The sequence below is a fragment of the Leptosomus discolor genome, chromosome 1 (genome assembly GCF_034619465.1).
Source record: "Leptosomus discolor isolate bLepDis1 chromosome 1, bLepDis1.hap2, whole genome shotgun sequence".
Taxonomy (NCBI): domain Eukaryota; kingdom Metazoa; phylum Chordata; class Aves; order Leptosomiformes; family Leptosomidae; genus Leptosomus; species Leptosomus discolor.
In genome coordinates, this window is record NC_141391.1 from 121,186,514 (window position 1) to 121,209,300 (window position 22,787).

The 22,787-nt window shown below is 38.7% G+C and overlaps 1 protein-coding gene across 1 annotated transcript in view; it reads right to left on the reverse strand.

Annotated features, from left to right (window-relative positions):
- NECTIN3 (nectin cell adhesion molecule 3) overlaps positions 1-22,787 on the reverse strand; it is a 50,526-nt gene that overhangs the window by 12,818 nt on the left and 14,921 nt on the right. Inside the window, exons 2-3 of the mRNA XM_086463458.1 lie at positions 7,538-7,876; positions 294-590 (exon numbers count right to left, since the gene is read on the reverse strand). Of these exons, the coding sequence (XP_086319584.1) occupies positions 294-590; positions 7,538-7,876 (636 nt within the window). The remainder of the gene's footprint in view (positions 1-293; positions 591-7,537; positions 7,877-22,787) is intronic.

Consider the following 22,787-nt stretch of genomic DNA (forward strand, 5'->3'; position numbering starts at 1 on the left):
TCTGTAATCTTTCCACTGTTAAATATAAACATGAGTAATGTTTACCCATGAGCCAATACCCAAAACAAACAGTAGAAACATAATAGTATTCTAGCTTCGTGATCAGGTGGGGTTTTTTCCTTAAATACAGAGACCTTAAGTTTCTACTCCTGACCAACCTACCTCTTATGTGCTTTTCTATACAGCTTTAATGTCTTGTTTTTCCTGAAGCAGTTCCTGTGGAAGGTATACACCAATAAAGAGGGTGGTTATAAGATACATACCAAATAGTAACTACCTTACAGAATACTTACACTGTATGTCCAACACATGAGGGTATCTTATCTCCTTTTCCAAAGCAGGATGCCTCACAATACAAGTTATAAGTCTTCCTCTTGCAAATCGTGTAGGAACAATCACATACTGACTGACAACTGTGACCGTCTCATTTGGAAACAAAGTAGAGCTGGATTCCATTTCACCAAGACCTCCTTCCCAGTCAATCTCTGCAGCAGGTTTTCCAGTGGCTGCTGTACAAGTGGCTGCTATTGTCCTATTAGCACCATCTATTAAAGGATTTGGTCCTTTCATTAAGCTCACAACAGGTTCAACTAGGGAGGAAAAAAAAGTCAATTTAAACAAGACTCCACATCTTTCAAACTGGCTCTATGTAAAGAGTTAGACAACATCTAATCCATTAGCAGAAGCCCATGCTAGCCAGATATCCTAGAAATAAGATCATGTCATATATCAGAGATGATGGCTCTGCTGATGCTGTTCACCTTTGTCCACTCAAAGTTTCAAGCTGCTCATTCACTACATTGCATTGACAGGGAACTCCAACGTGGCTAGGTTCGAAACACCAACTACAATACTCCACTTGCCCTGTCTGATAACAGACAACTTAAGATATTAGGTTGAAACCACATCGTGATTTTTTCAAAAAAGCTGATTCTGTGGCACTTTCAAGTGTCATACTTAAAGTATTAATCTATATTGTCAGTTTGTGTTAATTCAAAGCTATTTAATTCAGTGTTTTAACATCTGACATTAAAAGTTTAAGCTTCTGTTGATCAGTCCAACAATGTAAATTGATTCCATGCTGAAAAGGACAATTAATCTCTAAAAAGTTATTTTTATTATATATACTCATACATTACATATAAAAACTAATATGTACACTAATATGTACACAAATATATGGAGATACTTTTAATGTAAAATTTATGGTTTTGATTTGGAAATAAATTGTTTCTATATACGAATAAAATTCTGTCTATATATATTCCTGTGAATGAATCCCTACAGAAGTAAAAAATTTGAACTCAATACTAGGACCAAGACTCAAGAAATCCACAACTGGAAGGATCTGACCTCCTTGTAAACCCACTGCTCACTCCAAAATTTTAGAGGCTTAGAGAACATACTTCCTTTTAAAAGGGATTTCAGTTCCTGATGTACAAGTCTACTGTTGAGGGCCATAGACTGACAAGCTTTAAAAAAATTTCCTTCTTAAGAAATCTGTTTTAGCCCTGTAGAAGCCATCCAGTAGTTGCAGCGTAAGTCAGAAATACTACCTGGTGCTTCAGATACAAACCAAGACTTTGCTTTCTAGGATGGCCCATTTCAAATCGCCAATACTAGAAGATACACGTTTCCCAGTAGCATTCCAGCCTGTTAAATAAGCCATGCCTTTTGATCTAATGAGGCTGAGTCCTAAAAGCAAAGTCATCACTATATACCATAATGCTTCAGAACCCGACTCAATGGACTAGCCCTCACTAATTACAAAGCAGAGACAACTCTTGCAACTTCTTTGCCTTTCAGTATGCCGTAAGAAGTTTAGTTCACAGAATTTCTCTCCAAGAAGTTGAAGTTGACCGACATATCTTGCAATGAAATAGAGCAAAGTTTGCAATACCTGGCAAGATACTTCTCCACCTACCTATACTTTCAAGAGACAACCGGGTAACAAGTATTTTCAGCTTGAGTGAATTCAGTGCCAGAATCAGGTTTTGATCATTTTCTGCCAAGACTAACACTGCTCATGTCTGAAGGTGGTTTATTACTTGCTCAGTTACACTAAAAGGCAAGGCAACTACTAAACGGATAACCTTATAAAAATATGCATTTTCTGTTCTATACTTAGAAGTGATTAAAGAACATACCTCTTTACCAAATTGAAGGTCTTTTTTTGGGTGGATACTGAGCATGGATTATTTTCTACTTTGTTCCTCTGAATGCCTACCCTCTGATTTGTCAGCAATCCTACTGTAAACAGACCAACAGCAGTGTTTTTCTGGCAAGTCCTACATCTACTTTTCTAGATCTGAAGCATCTCTAACAGTTTCCTTCCAAATTTGACTCCCTGCTTCCAACACTAGCAACACCTAAAACATTCTGCATAAAATATTTGAACAGATATACATATGAAGCATTCTACCATCTGAATAAAAGCCTTTAAAACTTAGTATGGAGACTTTGACATTATATAGCTTTGCTGTTTGACCCATAATTTGGTTTCCCCGATTTAACATAAACATTACTAGTTTGCTCCCCCCAAATCACTAGTAGTAACCTTTCCAACAGCTTCTGCAGTGTAACACATGCAGAAGTAAACACCAAATTTTACATTTAGTGTCTTACAGGCATAAAGATACTGATTTTTGCTGTATTCTCCCCCCTCTAAGATCTTCACCACAGTGAAAACAATTAAAATAGCAGCTATTATTAGCTTTTCATGCCAGAATTTATAAACCTAAATAATTTCAGCTGGAAATGAAGGTTCATATATTCTATTCCTTTGAATCTTCCTCAAAAAGAGTACACAGCTCCAGAATTTTTCCTCTACCCCTTTGTGAAAGGATACACAAGTCAACAAGAAGTCTTAACTAAGGTAGAATCAGACCCAAAGCACAGTACTCACTATGCTGCTTCACCTACCACACTTTTAGAAAAAAAAAAGTCTTCAAGTATTAAGTGACAGCAGCCAGAGAAAAGGATACAGACTAACGTTAAAAGCCTAGTTTCTCCTAAGATTATCATTATCAGGAAAAAAGCATACTTTGCTTTCTAAAGTGGTATCTGACATTTGTGAGATTGGCCAGTTTCAGTTCACTGTGTAATTCCTAAGTTTTACGCTTGTCAAAGACAAAGCTGAAGTATTCAAAACTACTCAACTTCATAAAATACACTTATTTCCAGTCCAATGTGTTCCGGTGCTTTAGATGTTTTCCTACTTCACAAACAGTTTCTACTGTCACATCTTCCCATAAATCATGATTCTTGGACTACACACCAACTACAAGATAACCAAATAGCTACATACTAAAAAGTAGAAAGCAACTGCTGTTATGATACTTATTTCTATAGTCTATCCTTCAGAATTACTTTGTCCCTCTAACTGAAGCAAAACCAGCAGAAACCTAGCTACACATTGTACAGCATTTCTAACTGTTTCACTCATGGCTTAAGATAAATATCTTGTGAATGAATCCCTAATTACAAGGGGCCTTTGGCATCTCACACCTCAGAACAGGAAACAAGTTTTACTGTTTTCAACTTGGAAAAAAAGATTACCCAAAGTGTGGCATTTGGAGTTTGGTTTTGGTTTTTTTTTTTGGGAAGTGTAACTTCTATATACACAGGCTCTTGTAGCAGTCCTCTTTTGTCCCAGGACCATTCAGTGTGCCACATGAATCATACTGAAGCATGCCCTACAGACTCTCACTGCTCACAGTGGTGGTGATGGGGGACACATGAAGGAGGTTGGGAGCGTGTTAGAGAAGCTGCTTCATGAAGCCAGTAAAAACATTATGCTCTATTCAGGTCAAATGAAAAATGGTGGGGACAACACTCAGTTTGGGGAAGGAAGCCAGCAATTGCACAAAGATCCAAAGGGACCTACTCCCACAGAATAAGAGTTCTAGGGCAGTTGGGGTTTTTCCCCCCCCATCTCCATTAAATAATTAACAGAGCAGATACACCAACTGAGTGGACAGAGATTATCAAAAAAAGTCACTGCACACGGATCATCTCATCCATATATCTTATGAGAAGATCAGTCATGCAAATTCAAAGCAATATTACAGCACGAATTATATTCGAGTTATAAGAAATGGTGGCTGAAGTATGAAAGTTAGATGTGCAGCTGTTCAGGAAGTCTCAACGAATTTGCACATCTTTGCTACCCCTTTTACTCATTCATGACCACTATCTAGCTTCACCTCACATTCACATGGACAATCAGAGATCGCTCATCGCTCAAGTGCTTACACTTCTTTATAGAAGACTAACATAATAAACCATCCAGAAAAGCAAGAGCCTTAAATCCTATTGCATTAAGTTTCTAGGCCTCAAAGCTGCTTCTTGGTTTTAGGTACTTCATAAGCCTTATTTCAACTGCTTCTGTTAGTTTTAAAACTGATATCTTCTGCTACTGCACACAGGAGGTCTGGAGAAAACTGGCATGTTTACAACACAGTATTATTTCCACTCACCATTAAATTCATTAATTCCTTGGCAACAGCATGACACTTGGAATTGTCAGCCCCTTCATCACCATTGACATCTACTTCAATAACTTCTTTCCAAAACAGTATTTCTACTTTTTAATTTTCCCTCCCCTCTAAACCAGCAGCCTTACATTTCTGTGTAACTTTCCCTGCTCACTAATTAATCCTTTATTATTGAATTTGGATTTCTTTTAAGATCAGTCAGTTCACTAGTTTGTTACCTACTTGATACATTTTCCTGGCCTGGAGTATTGTGTGGTACTGAAGAAGACTGTGTACATCTCATCACCTAGCACTTTTCAAACACCACCACTTCATCAGAACTGCCTGAAAGGATCTATTTACCATACTGGCTGACATGCATCTTCCTTTAATTCTTTATTGCAAGGATTTCTATACTAGTTTGTCTGGGATCTGTTCATGGTGACAGACCTACACCTCTGACATTCTCATCGGTGCAGCTCATTCTTCACTTGTAGCATTGGTAAGAGATAGCCTGCAACAGAACAAGATCTACTTTATCAATACCCACGCTGAGAAGTCTAGCTTAGCAAGACAGTAGAGTTGAACTGAACCAAGTATTTAAAATAGTCACATACACTGCTCAAACTAGTAACGTAAAAGTTATGTTAGCTCTGCAAGATACCCTGTCATACACCATCTCTTCTGCCCTCAAACAGCATTTCAGACAGTTCAGTCAGCATCTGGAGAAAGAACCAGCTTGACACAAAGTTCTTCACAATTTTTTGCCCTAGTTTAACAAGGTAAGTTTGAAGAACCAGTTTTAGACAAGATCAGTACACCTATTCAACCCAAAAAGCATTTTCATATTTTCACTGTCTTAACCTCTCTTTTTACAGTGCATTTCTTTAAGGTAACATGAAGCACTAAGCGTAGCAAACCATGAGTGAGCAGTCACCAAACGTGCTAACACTGTTAAGCTTAAGTAGCGTAAGACAGAGGTTCTAAATACGGTCTTAAGTGATCAGTGTACTGTGGCAAAATGCAGGACATTTTATCCTGTAGTCATTTTTCCTCCATTTGTCTTCAGTGTCTCTGCCTTACAGTATACAAGCATCTACTACATGATTAAGTTAAGTATGTCCACTAGACATAGGAAAGAAACATTCTTTCCCAAATAGGAATAGGAAGGGACAAGGAAAAAAAGGCTATGCTGCTTTGACTGGCAACAGTTTCAGCCCTAGGACAGGAACTTTTCTCTCCTCACTTAAGGAAGACCTTTTTAGGACAGTGGGAGAATGCAGTCAGAATAAAGCTGATATTAAATTACACCAAGCTTTAGATTTTGATGGGAGCTATTCCATGCCTTAAGACCCTGCTGACCTCAGGCCAGAAAAGCTCAAAAATTAGTTACGTGCATATTCTGAAAACCATTACTTCCCCAGTATTTTTGCTGTTTAACTCTAGATGTCAGCGTAGCAAAAAGTTTTCAGGACAGGAAAATGCACTGCCAAGGGCACAACATAATTAAGTCCAACAGAGAGTTGGCTACCCAGCTGTACATACAAGCAAAGCAGCTGCTAACTAGGATGGAAAGGCACCTTTGCAAGTAATAGTTGGGTTCATGCAATTCCAAGGTTCATAGCAAGTCACTGAGAGGCTTACAACTATCAGCAACCATCTACATCAACTACAAAAACCCCTATGATCAGGACCACTGCATGCCTGACAAATACTTCTTTACCTATTCCAACTGCAATTTTTTATAACATCTATCTTGAAGTCCTTCTGCATTTTCAAATGTAGAATAATAAAAACACAGCATACATTCGCTTTCCAAGTTCCTCCCTCAGGTTCTCCATAAACCTAAAATCTGAAGGGAAAAATGGACACAACTACTCATGTGATCTGAAGAGAAATACCTTCAAAATAGGAACTTACTAGAAAAGATGAGGGAGAGCAGTAAGCACCTCCCACTGTATGTTGATAAAGCACAATAGCTGAAACCTGAAGTAAAGATTGCTACAATAGCCACAGGCATAGCCACTTGTAGTACAGACAGAAGACAGACGGAAAAGAGCAATAAGGCTACATGCTTTGTCTATCACAAACTTCTTTGGTCAAGTTACTTGTTTCAAATTGCATTAAGTCACTCGCCTTGATGTGTTTATTTTGCCCCACCTTGTGGTGAAAACCAGTTTATATACTGTGCTACAGCCATCTGATTACTCTCATATAGTATTCTACTACCATGCAAAGCAGAGAAAAAAGACCAAGAAGATCCTAAAAAGCACAGCTGTTTACAAAAATAGTTATTGAGGACCACCTCAGCTGTAGAAAATATCAGTTGACTACTTGCAGCTGATACAGAAGTAACTTGCTCCATTATACATTACCTACAAGGAGAGGGCAAGTCAACGGGTTTTCAAGTTTCAGGATCGAGTAATCATTTTGCCTCATACTGGACTACCACCTAAGTGTACCTGTGCTTCAATACCAGTCCTTTACGACAGCAATAGTGAACCCTCAACAAGACAGACAAAATCAGTTTGTGAAAAATTGAGTTCATGGAAGCTTCACATTATGACTATCCACAACCAGTCAGGGGCTTAAATTCTTCCCACAGCTCCCAGTAGTCATCTAGGCAGTTTTGCTTTACATTTATACTGTGCAAAGAACAGTTTACTCCACCAGCCCCAAGCAGTCACACTGACTTACCATATGAGCAACACACATACGAGTGAATTTAGTCAAGGTGGTAGCCACACACATGGCCCCAGTATCAGCATTACCAGGTCTAACTTCAAGCACTGTCCAAATGTTTAGATTAGCACAATGCCTAAATAGGAACGGCTTATTTTTAATATCTGGACAACCAAAGAGCAAGTTCTAGAAAAGGAAGACCCAAGTCTTCTCAATGATGTTAGTAAGAATGCCAAGACATCTGTTAGTAAGACTGGTGAATACATTTTTCGCATTGTCATTGGGTTAAAAGGTATAACAACGTATTAATAAGTTTGTGAAATTCTGCAAACAAGTTTATGCTATTAATTTCACCTCCTTTCATAAAGAAGTTCACTTACCTAGTACTGTTACAGTTGTTGTTGACTGGGTATTTCCAAGTGGGAATGTAACTGCCTTGCAAATATACTCTCCTGCATCAGAAAAGCTTACATTTTTTAAGATGATTGTTGCATCAGTGAGGGAGTAGTTCTTAAATGACACTCTTCCTTGGTATTCTCCTTGAACAGATATTCCATATTCAGGATGATGAACAGCAATAGTCTGTGAACTTTTACCATGTATCTTCTCCCAAGAAACTTGTGCTATTGTTTCATTTACATCAATTATGCATTTCAGTGTAACTTTCTTCCCCCAAACTGCTGTCACATGTGGATCAACAATTGGTCCAGCTAAGGCACCTAAAAACAAAGCAATCGTTAATTGTTACACATGAAGGTTATCACAGAATTACAGAATAGTTTGGGTTGGAAGGGACCATTAGAGGTCATCTAGTTCAACCCCTTTGCAGTGAGCAGGGACATCTTTAGCCACATGAGGTTGCTCAGAGCCCCATCCAACCTGACCTTGAATGTTTCCAGGAATGGGGCTTTTACCACCTCTCTGGGCAGCCTGTTCCAGTGTCTCATCATGCTCACAGTGAAGAATTTATTCCTTGTATCAGTCTAAATCTACCTTCCTTTAGTTTAAAACCATTACTCCTCAACCTATTGCAACAGTCCCTGCTAAAAAAGATTGCCCTCATCTTTCTCATAGCCCCCTTCAAGTACTGGAAGGCTGCTATAAGGTCTCCCCACAGCCTTCTCTTCTCCAGGCTGAACAACCCCAACTCTCTCAGTCTGGGAGGTGCTCCAGCCCCCTGATCATTTTTGCCACCCTCCTCTGGACCTGCTCCAATGGGTCCATGTCCTTCTTGTACTGAGGACTCCAGAGCTGGATACATTATGCCTCCAAGTCTTCACATTAAGCCTTCTTCAGTAATCAGTTTGCCTTTTTCAGACAGAACTCCTACTTTCTTCTGAATAACTATTCTGGCTGATTCAGAGCCACGTGGAAACATTACAAAAGCATGCTTTAATTAGAAACATCAAAGGCAGGTGTAGATCAACCATTCTTCAGAGAGTACTACCATTAATACACAACTTCCTATAAAAATGATCTGATAATTGTGTAACTGGCACACCAGTCTTGTGGGAATCTAACTAAACATAAGCATTGTGTGTACTCTGATTTACTGAAACAAAAACCAACAGTAATCAGACATGATCCTTTAGCAGTCTAATTACTGATCCAGAGCATCAGGTAAAAATTTAAGTTAAATTACAGCACTATTTCCACTTTCAAAAGATAAAGACTCCTAATTAAGATAACTTAAGGAGAAATGCATAACAAACTTCTACCACTTATATCAGTAACTACCTAAAAAGCAAAGTAATAATAAAACAAAACACAAAAAACCCCAAACCCCCACAAACTACTCCATCTTAACAGTGACAGCCAACCTAAGAAATTAATTTTAGCATCAGTACCCTAGTTTCCAATAAATACATGTACCATCATACATATGCAATCTTTCTGCTACACTGTAGTGCAGTGTTTTCACACTACATCTTCCCTCTGTATTAATACAGTAATAGTCATGTGTTCGCTTAAGATTGAACGTATTTCTATTTAATACCTAAAATACTTTCCACAGTAGCAATTGCATTCTGAGCTCAGCATTTTACACCACCTACTTTCAAGAAAGGAAATCCACCAGGACAAAGCACTTCATTCAACCACAGGTTCACAATTTCCTTTGCCCAACAGATGCTCCAGCAACTTCAATTGTTCATTCTCTTGGAGCAAACTAACATGATGAAAAAGAATCAAAGTCTTAGTCCACATTGTATTTCTTTTTACTGTGCTTCAGTTTTAACAGAGCCATTTCAACTGCCCTGATTTTCTCTTCAGTTATCAAATCAGTACTCAAGCTGCTACTGAGAAAGTTAACCCACGGAACAAAATTCAAGTCTAAATTTTAGTAGACCCATTTTCACAAGCATGAAGAACTCATTCAACTTGAGACATCAACAAAATTTCAGCCAACAAGTTCCCATAAAAGAGAAACCATGTGTTCAAGAAAAAATTTCTCTATATGCCTTTATGTGAGAGTCCATTGTTAAAAGTTCTCCACTTCCCATCAACTGATTTTCACTGTTCAAACCATAACTAACATCAATGAAGTCACCTAAATAAGTGATTTAAAGATTCAGCTATGGATTTCTTCGGTATTTAACTACTGACTCATGCCAATAGTATTAACACATTAAGTTGCACAAGTAAATCAAACTAAGCCAGAACTTTACACCGAAAGATTGTTGATATGCCAGTCACTAAAAGGGACTGGTGAGGGTGGGGAGGAAACAAACCAGAAAACTAAAAAAGCTGAGTAAGTTTCATTTAGAGAATATCAATACACAAGTAATGAAAGCACATTTTGTTCAGTCTCCTTATGCCTCTTGAACTAACATGTATTGTTAAGACAGATACTGGAAAGAGGGCAGCTATTTGAACATTAACCGAAATGCAGAGAATTCTGCCCAAAATTTGTCTCCACTTGCCATTGCTACAACTAAGCATAAGGTGGAGTGTTCTTTAAGAAGTATTTAACTATTGCTTTCTACCTTACATATAAGGCTCACAAATTACATTCCTGCAATGTATAGCACTACAGAACATCTATATTCTATTTAAGTAAAGAAAAAACACATTTTTGTGCAGAAATCGGCAATTTGAAATATTTAAATCTACTTAATCTTAACCCTCACTGAACCTTAACATAATGATCATCTGTAACTCCAACAAACAGAGTACAGAAAAGCCCTACAAGTAGAAGTTGTACAAAAGCTGCTCCAACTTCTAGGAAGGTAACAAACTGAATTGGAAAGTCATCCTAGTTAGTGAAACACACAAACTGTTTTGATTTCTTTTTTTTGACAACTCTACTTCAAACAATTAGAGGCTTTAGTTACATAAAGATGACCAGAGTACATTTAAAAAGTCAATACTCAACTAACAGCTACTCCTTTTTTGAAGATGTGAAAATAAAACATTTTTTTTCCACCACGGAATACTTCTAACAGCTCATTTGTGCCATGAGAACATGCATGAATTGCATAAATATTTTCAGAAGTCAAACTCTTTTATTGCTGCTACTTTCAAGATTTACAGACTGAACTGAGCAGGCCTCCTATTTATATACATAAACACACTTGCAGCTATAGAACATTAATCAGTTACATCTTATTGCTCATTCACCACCTCCAATAAAGGAAGTAGAGCCAACAAATCATTACACCAAATTTTACATGTTTATCTTATGTTCTGACACATGTTCAGACTCCAAAGGCAAAAAAGTCAACTCATCTATGCTAATCATTTAACTTGAACTTACATATAGTTTATATAACAGTATATATACTGTTGAGCATTTATAGTTTTAACAATAGTTTAAAGCTCAAGTGTGAACCATCACATCTTTAATTTGCAATAGCAGCTCTGGTTTTAATCTTCAGCTAGTTATCGCTTAATTAACTACTTTCGGCTGCAGAGTAATCAAGCTAACAGCTCAAACTAGCAAGTTAATTACTATGCCAAGATTCAGGGCTCTCCAAGACTCAGGACTCTTAAGACAGATACCTCCTTGGACATAGACTTCCACTCAAGAGTATTTTGCTCAAAGGTTGTACTTGAATAATGAGTAACAGCTACATGTCTACTCCAAAATAAAGCTTTAGAGGCTTACAACACGCAAGATTCTGAAGAACAAGACACTTCAAGGCCACATTATTCATCCCCTTAACTGATCCAAGGTACAGATGCTTAGGACACATTCACTGTTTTAATAAAGCCTAGCTCTCCTCTTGAAATCCAATACTGAAATCTGACCTTCTTTGCTTGCACCTTCACAATATTAAAGTCCTCACTTATTCTCAACATCCCTTAAGAAAACAATTTGTATTCACTTATTAAACAAAATCTTATTTTTTAACTTCTCAAGGGAAAAACAGCATCATTAAGTTTTCTTACATTTTTCTTTAGATTTGACAACAGTTTTGTGGATTTTTTCCCTTTTCTTTTTGCTCACTTGGAAGACATTGAAAATAACTCATGTCTTCTCATTTCCTCAATCATGTGTGCTCTGACAGGTCTTATGTTCCAGCATATCTTTGAAACACAGAATGAGGTTCTCACACGACCCGCTTAATTGAAGACACTGTCAGATGACCTACTGGTGGGTCACAATAATTACTTGAATATCATATTGTGATATGGCACCCGATCCCATTCACTTCAAAGTTTTAAACCTAACTGTAACATTCAGCCTGTATAAGTGTTTTAGAACTCCTTATCTGTACCACTCACCCAGACGTACCCATTTAATGAAACAGTTCATACTACTATTCAGATTGCACAGGCAACAGACACAGGATTTACCTTGCTTTGATCAGCAAGAGAGTCCACTATGCAGCCTGGTATTATCATTGTCATATCCAGTACCTTTAGAAGTTTCAATTTTAGCTAAGTCCCTATGCACTAACTAATTTTTTTTTGATCACACAGCGATCCAAACCATGCTGGTAATACTTCACACATCCAACTCTATCACAAAACTACCTTGTCTCTAAAGCTAACAGAAGTTAAGCAGGTAGATACTCCTCCTAGTTGATCTACTTGACACACTTATTTTCCAATCTATTCACCAACATGCTAGTAAGACTCAATCTGTTTCACAAAGAACACTTAGTTGCGTACAGACACTGACAGTCCACATCTCTGCTTCTCAAACAGCATCAGTTCCTCTATTTTCAGTTTTATCAACTGAGAGGACTTTTGAAAAAGCAGTCATTTACTACTTATGGCTCCACACTTACTTACTAATACCATGAGACTGCCCTACCTCAACTTAAAGTCTTAAGATAAAATAATTTCAAAGTTGAACAACAGATTAGCTCATTTGAGAGTGCTGGAAGGGAAAGCATAAGATTCTTGTTCTAATGTTTTTGGTAAAACACCTTCCAGAGGAACATGGTTTTGGTCCTTTGAGTTCTGGCATCCCCTGTTCCCTCCCCAAAGTGAGCAGCAGCATCTCTTCATTTTCCCCATCCATCCTGCGTATCACCACACAGACCAGACCTCTTGCAAGGCCTAGTAATGCAAATGTGTATCAGTTCAAATTGTACAAGCTATTGTTTTATTTCAGATAAACACTCGATTTCATCATTCTTTCAAACAAAATTTTTATCAGGTTTACACTGTGTTCACTAGCTCTCCAGTTTCAGACCTCTGCAAGAATCTTACTCAAAATGGCAAGGCACTGACCATTCTCACTCGACTTGCCAAAAAGCAGTTCGAAGAGTAAACAAAGCAAAAACACCCCTAAAACTTCTAGCATTAAAAGCCACATAAGTAGGAGCTATCAAATACTGATCATGACAACAGAAACTGTTCACTAGTAATTCTTAATCAAGCTTCTCTCACTAACTGAAAAAAGATACTGAGAAAATATATAGACTTGAAAATACAATGACCTTCTTAATACAACAAAATACTCAGGCAATGAAATGAGAGCTTACTCTCCACACTTCCAGGCTTGTTATTTGTTGTATTAAACAGCAGATGTAGAGATTTTCTATATAGAACATCCATGCACAAGTCGAACTACAGAAGCACCTCATTTTGTTACCTGCTATAGAACCATGGCCTGCTTAACAGCACACCACTGGCAAGACAGAAAGACCACACCAACACTTCATAGCCACTTAACCTGCACTAGCTGTCAACTGTTTCCACAAGACTATAAAGCCAAACTGCAGAAGAGCAGAAAAACTTTTAAGTTTTTCCCTACATCAGCAAGTTATTCCATTCATGGGTATACCTGGCCATAGTACACACTAACACAGGCAACTAAGAAGAGTTCCAATCAAAAGCAGAGCAGAAAAACATCCCATTTTGGTGACAGCAAATTGCTATGTCACCAGAACTTCCCATGAAACACTCTTAAGGTCAGGCTAAGCATTATTATGACAGTTTAATTTTAGCTGATATCAGAAAGCTTAAGACTCTTTCTTCCAGTCCTCCTCCTCTTGCATCAGCACTTATTAGGTACCTAAGAGAGCCCAACCTACAGGAACTTGCTTGTTTTCTTCCTGATTTAGCCTCCTGAATTGGCTCATTCCCTGCTCAGTCAGTCACAAGTGGCAATGCAAGAATCAATAAGAGCACAGCTGCAGATTCTAATGGCATTTTCAGATTTGTTCAGCTAGAGAATCAAATCACTTAAGGACACTGCGGAAAACAAGCCTGAAACCTCAACTTGAGGCTTTATAAAAATACATGCTTAAATTACTAGGAAGAAGTTAGTGTGTCTTTTGAGAGCACAATCAAATTACTATGTCAAAAAAAAGATCAGAATCAAGAAATGGAAGAGATTCAAGATTAAACAGTACAACATGCTTCAACACTAGCTTCCAATTAGTTAAGCAAGTATTTAGGCAAAAACTGCACTCAGATCAAAAAGATAATACTATAACCTAGCGTTCTTGCCTAAGGATCTGCTTTATCACAACCCCTGCTTGAAGCAGAGTGCTAGTTTGTCAATGAGGGGAAGTGGGCTGCGAACAGAAACAGGGCATGAGGTTGGCTTCTGAGTATTACATTTACTACACAAGTTCCCATTTTTGAATGGCACTCACTTTTTTTTAAAAAGCAAACCATCAATGTATTATTTCCATCTTAGAAGAGCAATTCTTAAAACCTTGTTCAGTGTTTATTACAACAGGCATATAAAGGCCCACCAGAAGGCAAAAAGTTTTGGTGAAATGAGGTGTAGCAATTGAATAGTCTGAAGCCAAGGTTACTGCAATCCTCTTTACCTTTCTCTGCATTTGCCAGCTATCTTCGGCTGCTTTTCCGTTTTATTAGTCTTCAAGGGACTCAATCCTTTGAATCCAGAGGTCAACTTTACCTGATATCAAAAGGGAACTAGGAACATTATGACAATAATTGTTTAAATGATGACATGTTCCTAGATTTCTCCTGTTGCATTGATATATCACTACTGCAGCTGATGCACATTTGTCACTTGAAAAAGAATCTATTAACTTCTGACTGTTAACTTTTTATACCTACAAATGGTTCTGGTCTTAACTTTACCTAACATGTAAGCAACTCTCCTCTAGGTGACTACAGCAAACACGCTTACAAAGGCTATAGTAAGGTAAACATCATTTCTAGTTCAAAGTTGAAAAAAAGAAGTTGCACAAAGGTAAAATTTTTCAAGTAACCTAAAAGTCAAAGACATCGGCCACAAGAACTGATTAAGCCAGAGAATGCAGTAATTGGTCAGTCTTAATTTCAGTACTGTCTCAATCGCAAATGAACTGCTGCTGAAGCACGGCTTTTATTCAAAACATCAAGCTCAGGACAGACAAATTGTCAGTTAAGTGCTATCATAGGATACACTGCAGAATTGAAGTACTTTGAACCTCCATCTGCTGCTCCTAAGGGTAGAGCTGACAACATACCACACCATTGTACCAAGAGGCTTGTGTTAATCAACTTTCTCATTCCCCACAGCTGATGGGACAGTAACTATCTTCCTCTAGTTCCTGAATCAATATGTGTATCTATATGTATATAGATATCAAGTAATACTGGTATTTGCGGGGAAAGCTACAGCTACCATTCACAAGGTAGCATCCAGAGCCAACAGAGAAGATTCATACTGCCTTTTAGAAGGTCAGATAATGCAATACTAGACAAAATACTCTCATCCTAATACAAAGGGGTCAAGATGATAAGTATGCAAACCTTTACAGTGCCACAGTAAACACTTACCAGCAAGACTGAGATTTTCATCACAGAAAGCAAGGAAACAGATTAGAAAGAGGTATTTTACTCCAGTGCAACATGAAGTCAAAGAAAAAAGTAGTTAAATTCAAGAGTTTAACATTAACATAGCTTGAGCCCAACTCAGTCATGAGTCAGAGCTTCAAAAAAGTTCCACACCCCTGCACATGAAGTCAGGCATGGCTGTGACCCACTATTCTTATTTCACAATGCTGTTTTCTTCACATGTTAACTGGTGCTTCCATTCTAGTTTCACTACCTCCACACAGGGCAGAGACTGTGCCCCTGCATACTCTGCTTCCTACCATGCTGCACAGACCTTTAATGTCAAGCAGAAGGAAACTAAACACAATCTAAGACACTAGAGGAAAGTTAAAAAAAAGTTAAGCTCATGGTTCAGTTGTGAAGGACACTCTTAGAAAGCCAATTTTATGAGGCTAAAGCTTTAATTCTAACTACTCACCAAGAACGTTTACAAAGTCCTATGAACTTTAAAACTTTATCTGGAATTTCAACTTAAACCAAAGTAGCAACAGGGTTTGTTTTACTCACTTACATTACAATCTTCTATGTATGTTAACACATAGCAAACAGACACTCATGTTTATGCTGATAGTAAGCATTCAGCTGTTTACAAGACATGGTGAACTAGTGAGGCAAGCTATGAGACAGGTGGAAGTTCTTCCACAATAAGCATTGCAACTTCTCTTTAACCAGACAAACCTTCCAATCCTACCCCTTTTAAAAGCAAACAAGCAAGACAACAATTTGTTCAAGGGTTTTCTTGGGGTATTTTCCCCAACAAATGGGTCAGACTCGAACCCAGAACTGGAGAACATCTCATCCTCACTCCCACTCCCTCAAAAAAACAACAGTAAGCATAAACAAGTAGATCAAAAGCTATCCATAGAAATATACATCACTACTTCTCCTTAAACACCACAAAACACTTCACATTCCCATTTAAAATCAATCCCCAAGTACCACAGCAATAGGTATAAATATACTAAAAGAAAAGCAAAACACGTTATGTAAATCAAACATTTGATTGGAAAGTTTGTTAAAGAGTACCAGACAACCTTCAAAATCTTTTGAAACAAAAGACGAGCTAAGGGTTCTGACAAACCGACCTGGAGGAAAAGGTTAAAGCCCTCCTATATGGCATCCAGTTTAAACACATAATCAAAATATCTAACAGATATAGTGGGAGGTCGAAAGCAGCACTATGCTCCTGTTCTGTATCTTGGTGGAACTGCCAACTAACTGCATTAGATACAGAAAAACAAATGAAGTTATACAGAACAATCTTTCCCAGTCAGCCTGAAAAATGCTTCAAGTTCTAGTGGGTCTAAATTAAATAGTAGCCAGCACGAACAAGTATAAATAACAGATATAGCACGTTAAATAACTGGTTAGACAGTAAAGACTGTTCTGAAAGTTACAGCAAGTATATGGTGATTATGTTTCAAGAATTTAAAGTGCCACTCTAGAATATACTAATATAGAAGTAAACTCTGTTCCAGCCAACATCAGCGAGTGTCCACCTGGTTGTTCAGCTTGAATATCATACTTAAGATATTAGCCACCTAGAAAGTCTGAAAGCAAACTTTTGTTTGCTCAAAGGCCTAGAAAACATGACCTACAAGGAAGGACTGTAAGAACTGATCATTGTTCTCAGAGGCAGCAACCCAATAAAGGTCATGAAGTACTTATACTGCAAAAAGAGAACGACTGCACTGCTGAGCATGCTGGTGGAGGCAAACTACACAACAAAAAACACCCACCACAAAACGAAGCAACAACAAAACCCACTGAAATCAAGGAAACCTTTGATGCTACAGAAAGTGAATTCCTTAAATGAACACCCTGGCCAAAAATGGTAAACCTCCATGACCTTTAGAATGGTTTGATGTCTAGTTATAAAAACCCAAACAAAACAAAACCACCCAAACTAACCCAATCTGATCCTGCACTGTGGTGGACACATGATCTGCTGTTCAAGGGTTTTGCCAGTCTATTATGAGATTATTAACTGACATTTTTAGTAAAGTAATAATCTGGTCTTCCTTCAAATCCTTGTTAGCTGATATGACACATATGTTGGACTTAATTACAAGCTCTCCTCTCAGGAGCTTATTTGCAATAAGCCATTCAATACACTTATACTGCTTACTCTCTCATCACCATTTGGTTCAGCCAGACTACTACTCTGAAAAGATTTCAGACCACATTGCTAGTAAGAGGACCAGGAATGACACTTAAAAGTTGCAATCTGCTGATTCACTTTTTTTCCTCTTGTGTTTCAAGACTATCCTCACTTGCTTTGCAAATCAAGGAACTAACAAATTGTACATGAAGGAATCACCAAAAACACAAATAAGAAATTAACTCAGAAGACATCTAAGATGGTCAATTCATTTAAATTTTAATGCTCGGCTAGTAACAGTTAAAAAAATATTGTGAAATCAGAAGCTCTGTGTTCAAGAGCACCAGTGCTTTTAGCTAGCACATATTTACTTCAGACAGAGTACTTTGAACTACATTTTTCATCCTCGGGTCTATTGCATTTGGGGTTTAACCTGAATGTCATATTCGACCTGATTAGCTGTTTTCTCACCAAATGTTTTTCACCAGTTGCTGCTTCTACTTCTATCCCTTCTAGTTACTCTTTTCAGTAAAGGTTTTCCCCTTGATGAGACGGACAGCCAGCTCACAGCAGGTAATCTGCCTTCTCTATTACTTACTTCTTGTATTATGATCCACAGCAGATATTCAGCTTTTGTCATGTATTTTTCTTTAAAAAGCTTTTGACTCTTCAAAGCTGTCACTAATATGAATCCACATGAAATCTCTATTAACACCAGTTTGTCCTCAATTGAGTCACTGTGACACTCCTTAGAGACTAGTTTCCTCATTGTCAGCCACAAATTAGACTTGGAGAAATAAGACATCCTTCAGCTTTAAAGTAACTCATTCTTGAGTATGTTCATTAATAAGTTATGTTATAACCTGATATTTAGACAAATTCAATGTTGCTTGCTTAAAATTTATTTTAAAAGCTCTATTTCATTTATTTGCAGAGCTGTAAATTCAAGGTGATGACAAATTCCACTCGGGAGACAACAGAGTAACACCTAATCACTTAGTGTTAGTCAGCTAGTGCTTCAGCTTTTCTACAAATCAAATACACAAAGCTTCATTTACCTTTAATTCAACCCCATCACCTACTACCAACTGCCTTTCATGATACAAAGGGACAATTACGCATACTACACAACAACCACCACTTTCTAGACATCATTCTTAAAAGGTTTCAATTCTAGTATGCTCTTCAGAGATAAGTCCAGAAGTTCCAAAAATTAGCATTATTATGCTCTAAGTTCAAATGCCAACATAATATCATGACAGACTACATGCTTCAAAACAGTACACTACCTAGTTCGTACCTTGTATGTCCAGCTGTCTTCATGCAAGACCTCTGGCAAAGACAGACCTCTTTAACAGTGTAAAACTGAGAAAAAAACCCACAGCTTCCAGTCCACAGCTCAAACTTCAGAGATAAGCATGAGACATACAAGCTGCTGTTAGTCACCATTATTCTACCACATTCAGAACTGCATGCGAGATGCTCAGCTGTGCCAGTGAAGCACAGCACCATGGAGGCAAAGCTTACTGTGAGATTTTTCCTTCAGGCAAGAGCAGCACTTAAGTCAAAGACATACCTGACTTGAGCAGGACTGCCTATATAATTGACTGTATAGATGAAAACAAGGCATCAAAAGATCAATATTTGACTACAACAATAAATGTGTGACATGAACATTTTATGCAAGTTATCGTGGACTGGGGGGGTGGGTGGGTGTTAATCACAGCTGTAGCCTTACCTTTCAATAACTCTTAGATAAAGTGTTTCAAAAAGGGAAGATGCTTTGATCAAGATGTCAGTTTTAGACAGATTCCTTCCCTGCATACCTCCACATATACCTCCCCATCACCTGGAAACCTAACAGCATAGCTTGTCATAATAAGAATTTGTGCTCTGATGAAGGAAAAAGTTACCAGGAGTCACATGCAGAAATACAGGCAATAACATGAGGGTGGGGGAGGTGGGGAGGGGCTGTTTGTCAGGGCAAACATTTACTCTCAGTACTTTCAGCTGTCCGAAGCCTGATCTGACCTGTCAGCTTAACCCTCAGTTGATGGTTAAGTACTGATCCATCTCCTGTTGGCTTCACAAGTTTTCTGCATCCACAGCAACCTATGGCAAGGAGCACCAGCAATCTTGCCACCAGTTCCGAAAACACCTTTGCTTCCAACTTGCTTCTTTTTAGCTTCATTTGACAAGAACCTACTTCTTGCACTGTTAAGAGTTAACCTATATACATATTGTTGACATAAATCATGATTTCACAGACCCCACCATATTCCTCCCTCTCTTCCCCTTCTCCCAAGAAATCACCCCTTTCCTCAACTGAGAAAGTCTTAGCCAATTTCACTCAGAAGCCTACTTTCATACCTTGGATCCTTAATGCCCTCCTGTGAATCTACTCCAAACCTAAGGTGTTTGTTTTTTCTTTTTTTTGTTTGCTTTTAAGATCAAGGGACCAAACCTGAACAGAATATTTGAAGAACAGGCAAGCAATCTACTTTCATCTTAGCACTGTGTTGTTCTTTAACACTTGATTTGCGCACCCCCCGGCCTCCCTTTAAAGACTAACACATAAAATCATCAGTTCACAGAACTGACCATCACCTACCCAAGGCCTTGCTTCCAAGTATAATAATAGTCAGCTCAGAGGCTGTTTACTCCTCCTTCCACAAAGGAGGCCTCATGGGCATCACTGAACATTTATCTATACTTCAACTTGTTTCATTGTTTAATCACCCACTTTCATAAGGACCTCCACAATTCTGTGTAATTCATCTTTATTCCAACTTGCCCTAATTAAACATGCCTACTTGTTATAGCAGCTCATACTCCAGGAAATGCACTGGACAAGATCCTACTATCTTCCAGAACCACCCATATAGCTTCCACTATATGAATTCTCTCCAGAAAAAGGTCCTAGCAAGACTGCAGTGACTGCAAACTGAAGGTTTGGTCAGATAAATATCCTCCCACACTTCCTTCCAGACTCCAACCCTCTCCACTCCTTATCTGGAAAATTTAATGCTATCACAATACCCATCAGTACTTTTTTTTTTTTGAGAGGAAGAAGAAAATCAAGGGTGGGGAATCAGGCCCTGAACATCACAGAAAGCTGAAGAGTTATTGCCCATCAATCCTGCTTCATTTAAAACATCTGGGAGTTACAATTAAATAGCAGCATAGCCTCTTCCACCTAGCCACGAACTTTCAAAAACATAGGCTAGTATTCCAGGAGTCACACACAAAGTCCAACAAACAACTTCCCTGCTAAGTTATACGGTTGTTGTTTCAGCACTACCATATAATAAATTTGCCATTACACAGACTAACAGAAATACAAGGCAACTGCAGTCAGAATCCAAAAACGCAATACACAATGATCAGTATCGGATTTGTGTCATTGCTGTTTGCTGTCTTTCATTATAAGGTAGAAAGCCACTATTTTGCTACACAGCAATGAATACACACATTGCCATACTAATAAGGGTAACCGCAACGTGTATCTTGCTAGATTACCTAGAAAGCTCATGCCTACCCCAGAGTATAACTTATTAGCAGCAAGACATTCTTCACTTAATCATTCTGACTTTATCTGTCAGACCTAGGCATGCAGAACACTCAAGTCCCAGTAATCACTATTTATCAGTACCAGCTTGTAGAGAAAATGCATTCACATAAAGCCTGTGATGTCTCCAAAGTGTTTAAGAGGTCATCTCTGACAGGTATAAGCTACACTCATTTCCAACCAAGACATCTACCAATTACCACAAATAAAAGTGAACTCCTAAGTGTAAATTTCTTCATAATGCATTTCTCACTGACAAAGGCAAACAAGCTCTAAAGCTAATTTAGAGAATAATGATTTCATGTAGATGAGAGACAAGGGACATCTAGAGGCCAACTAGTCCTACTTGAAGTAGGTCCAGATATACAGACTGCTTAGAGACTTGTCCACTCAGGTTTTGAATATCACCATACAACAAGATTCCTCAGTGACTTTGGGCATCTGGTTCAGTGTCTAGTCTACTTCAGAGAAGTATTTTTTCCTTACTTTGACTTGGAAATTCCCTCACTCCAGCTTGTTCCTATTTCCTCTTGTACTGCACATCCGAAGAAAACCTGTCTCCATCTTCTTGACACACTCCCATCAGGCAGCAAGAACATCTCCTATCCCTCAGCCTTCCCCTCTCCAGCCTGATCTATCAAAGCTTTTGCAGTCTCTCCTCATATATTCTGTACGGTCGCCCACCCCAAACACGGTCGCCCACCCCAAACACGGTCGCCCACCCCAAACACGGTCGCCCACCCCAAACACGGTCGCCCACCCCAAACACGGTCGCCCACCCCAAACACGGTCGCCCACCCCAAACACGGTCGCCCACCCCTGGGCTTGCTCCAGTATTTCAGTGTCTCTCTGGTACTGAGGAGCCCCAAAATAGACACACTGCTCCAGCGTCAAATAGAGATGAAAGATCCTTTTCCTCAATCTGCCATCATGCTTACACACCCCAGGATGAGGTAGTCTTTCTTTGCTGCAAGGGCAAACTGCTGACACATGCTCATTTTTTTTCCACCAGGACACCACGTGTGCCTGTCAAGCTGCCTTCCAGCCCACTGGAGCACAGGCTGTGCTGCTGCATGGGGTTATTCCAGTCCAGATATGGGATTTCACACGTGCCATCACTGAACACCATGAGATTCCAGCCAGCCTGTTTCTCCAGCATATTGAGGTCCCTTGAAGAAGCAGGTGATCCAGCTTCCTAGTGTGTCAACTGTACCCCACTTTCATATCATCCACAAACTTACCAAGACCATGATATCCTGCCTTCAAAGACATGATATGGTAGTTGCCCCAGTATCAACTGACAATTAGTCAGCAGTTGGACTCTATACAACTGGATTCCACTCTTCAAGCTGTTCCCAACCACCTTTTTTGCCTTTATGTGCCTGGAGAAGACTTAGAGGAGGATTGCTCCACAATCTTTCCAGGAAATGAGGAAAGCCTGACCAGGCTGTAGTTCAATGATCTTAAGAGTAATTTTCAACCTAAATGATTCTATGATTCCTAGGTCCTCCGTTCTTGGAGATGGGTGTGTTGTCTGCCTTTTTCCACTCATCAGGAAGCCTCCCAGTCACTATGACTTTTCAAAGATGACAGAACACGACATCAGGCAATGCACATAGCACTCAAAATCATCCTTTTTTGCCCATGGTCTTGAGTATGTCCAATGGCTTAAGTACTCTCAGAGTACATTTTTCTCTACTGTGGG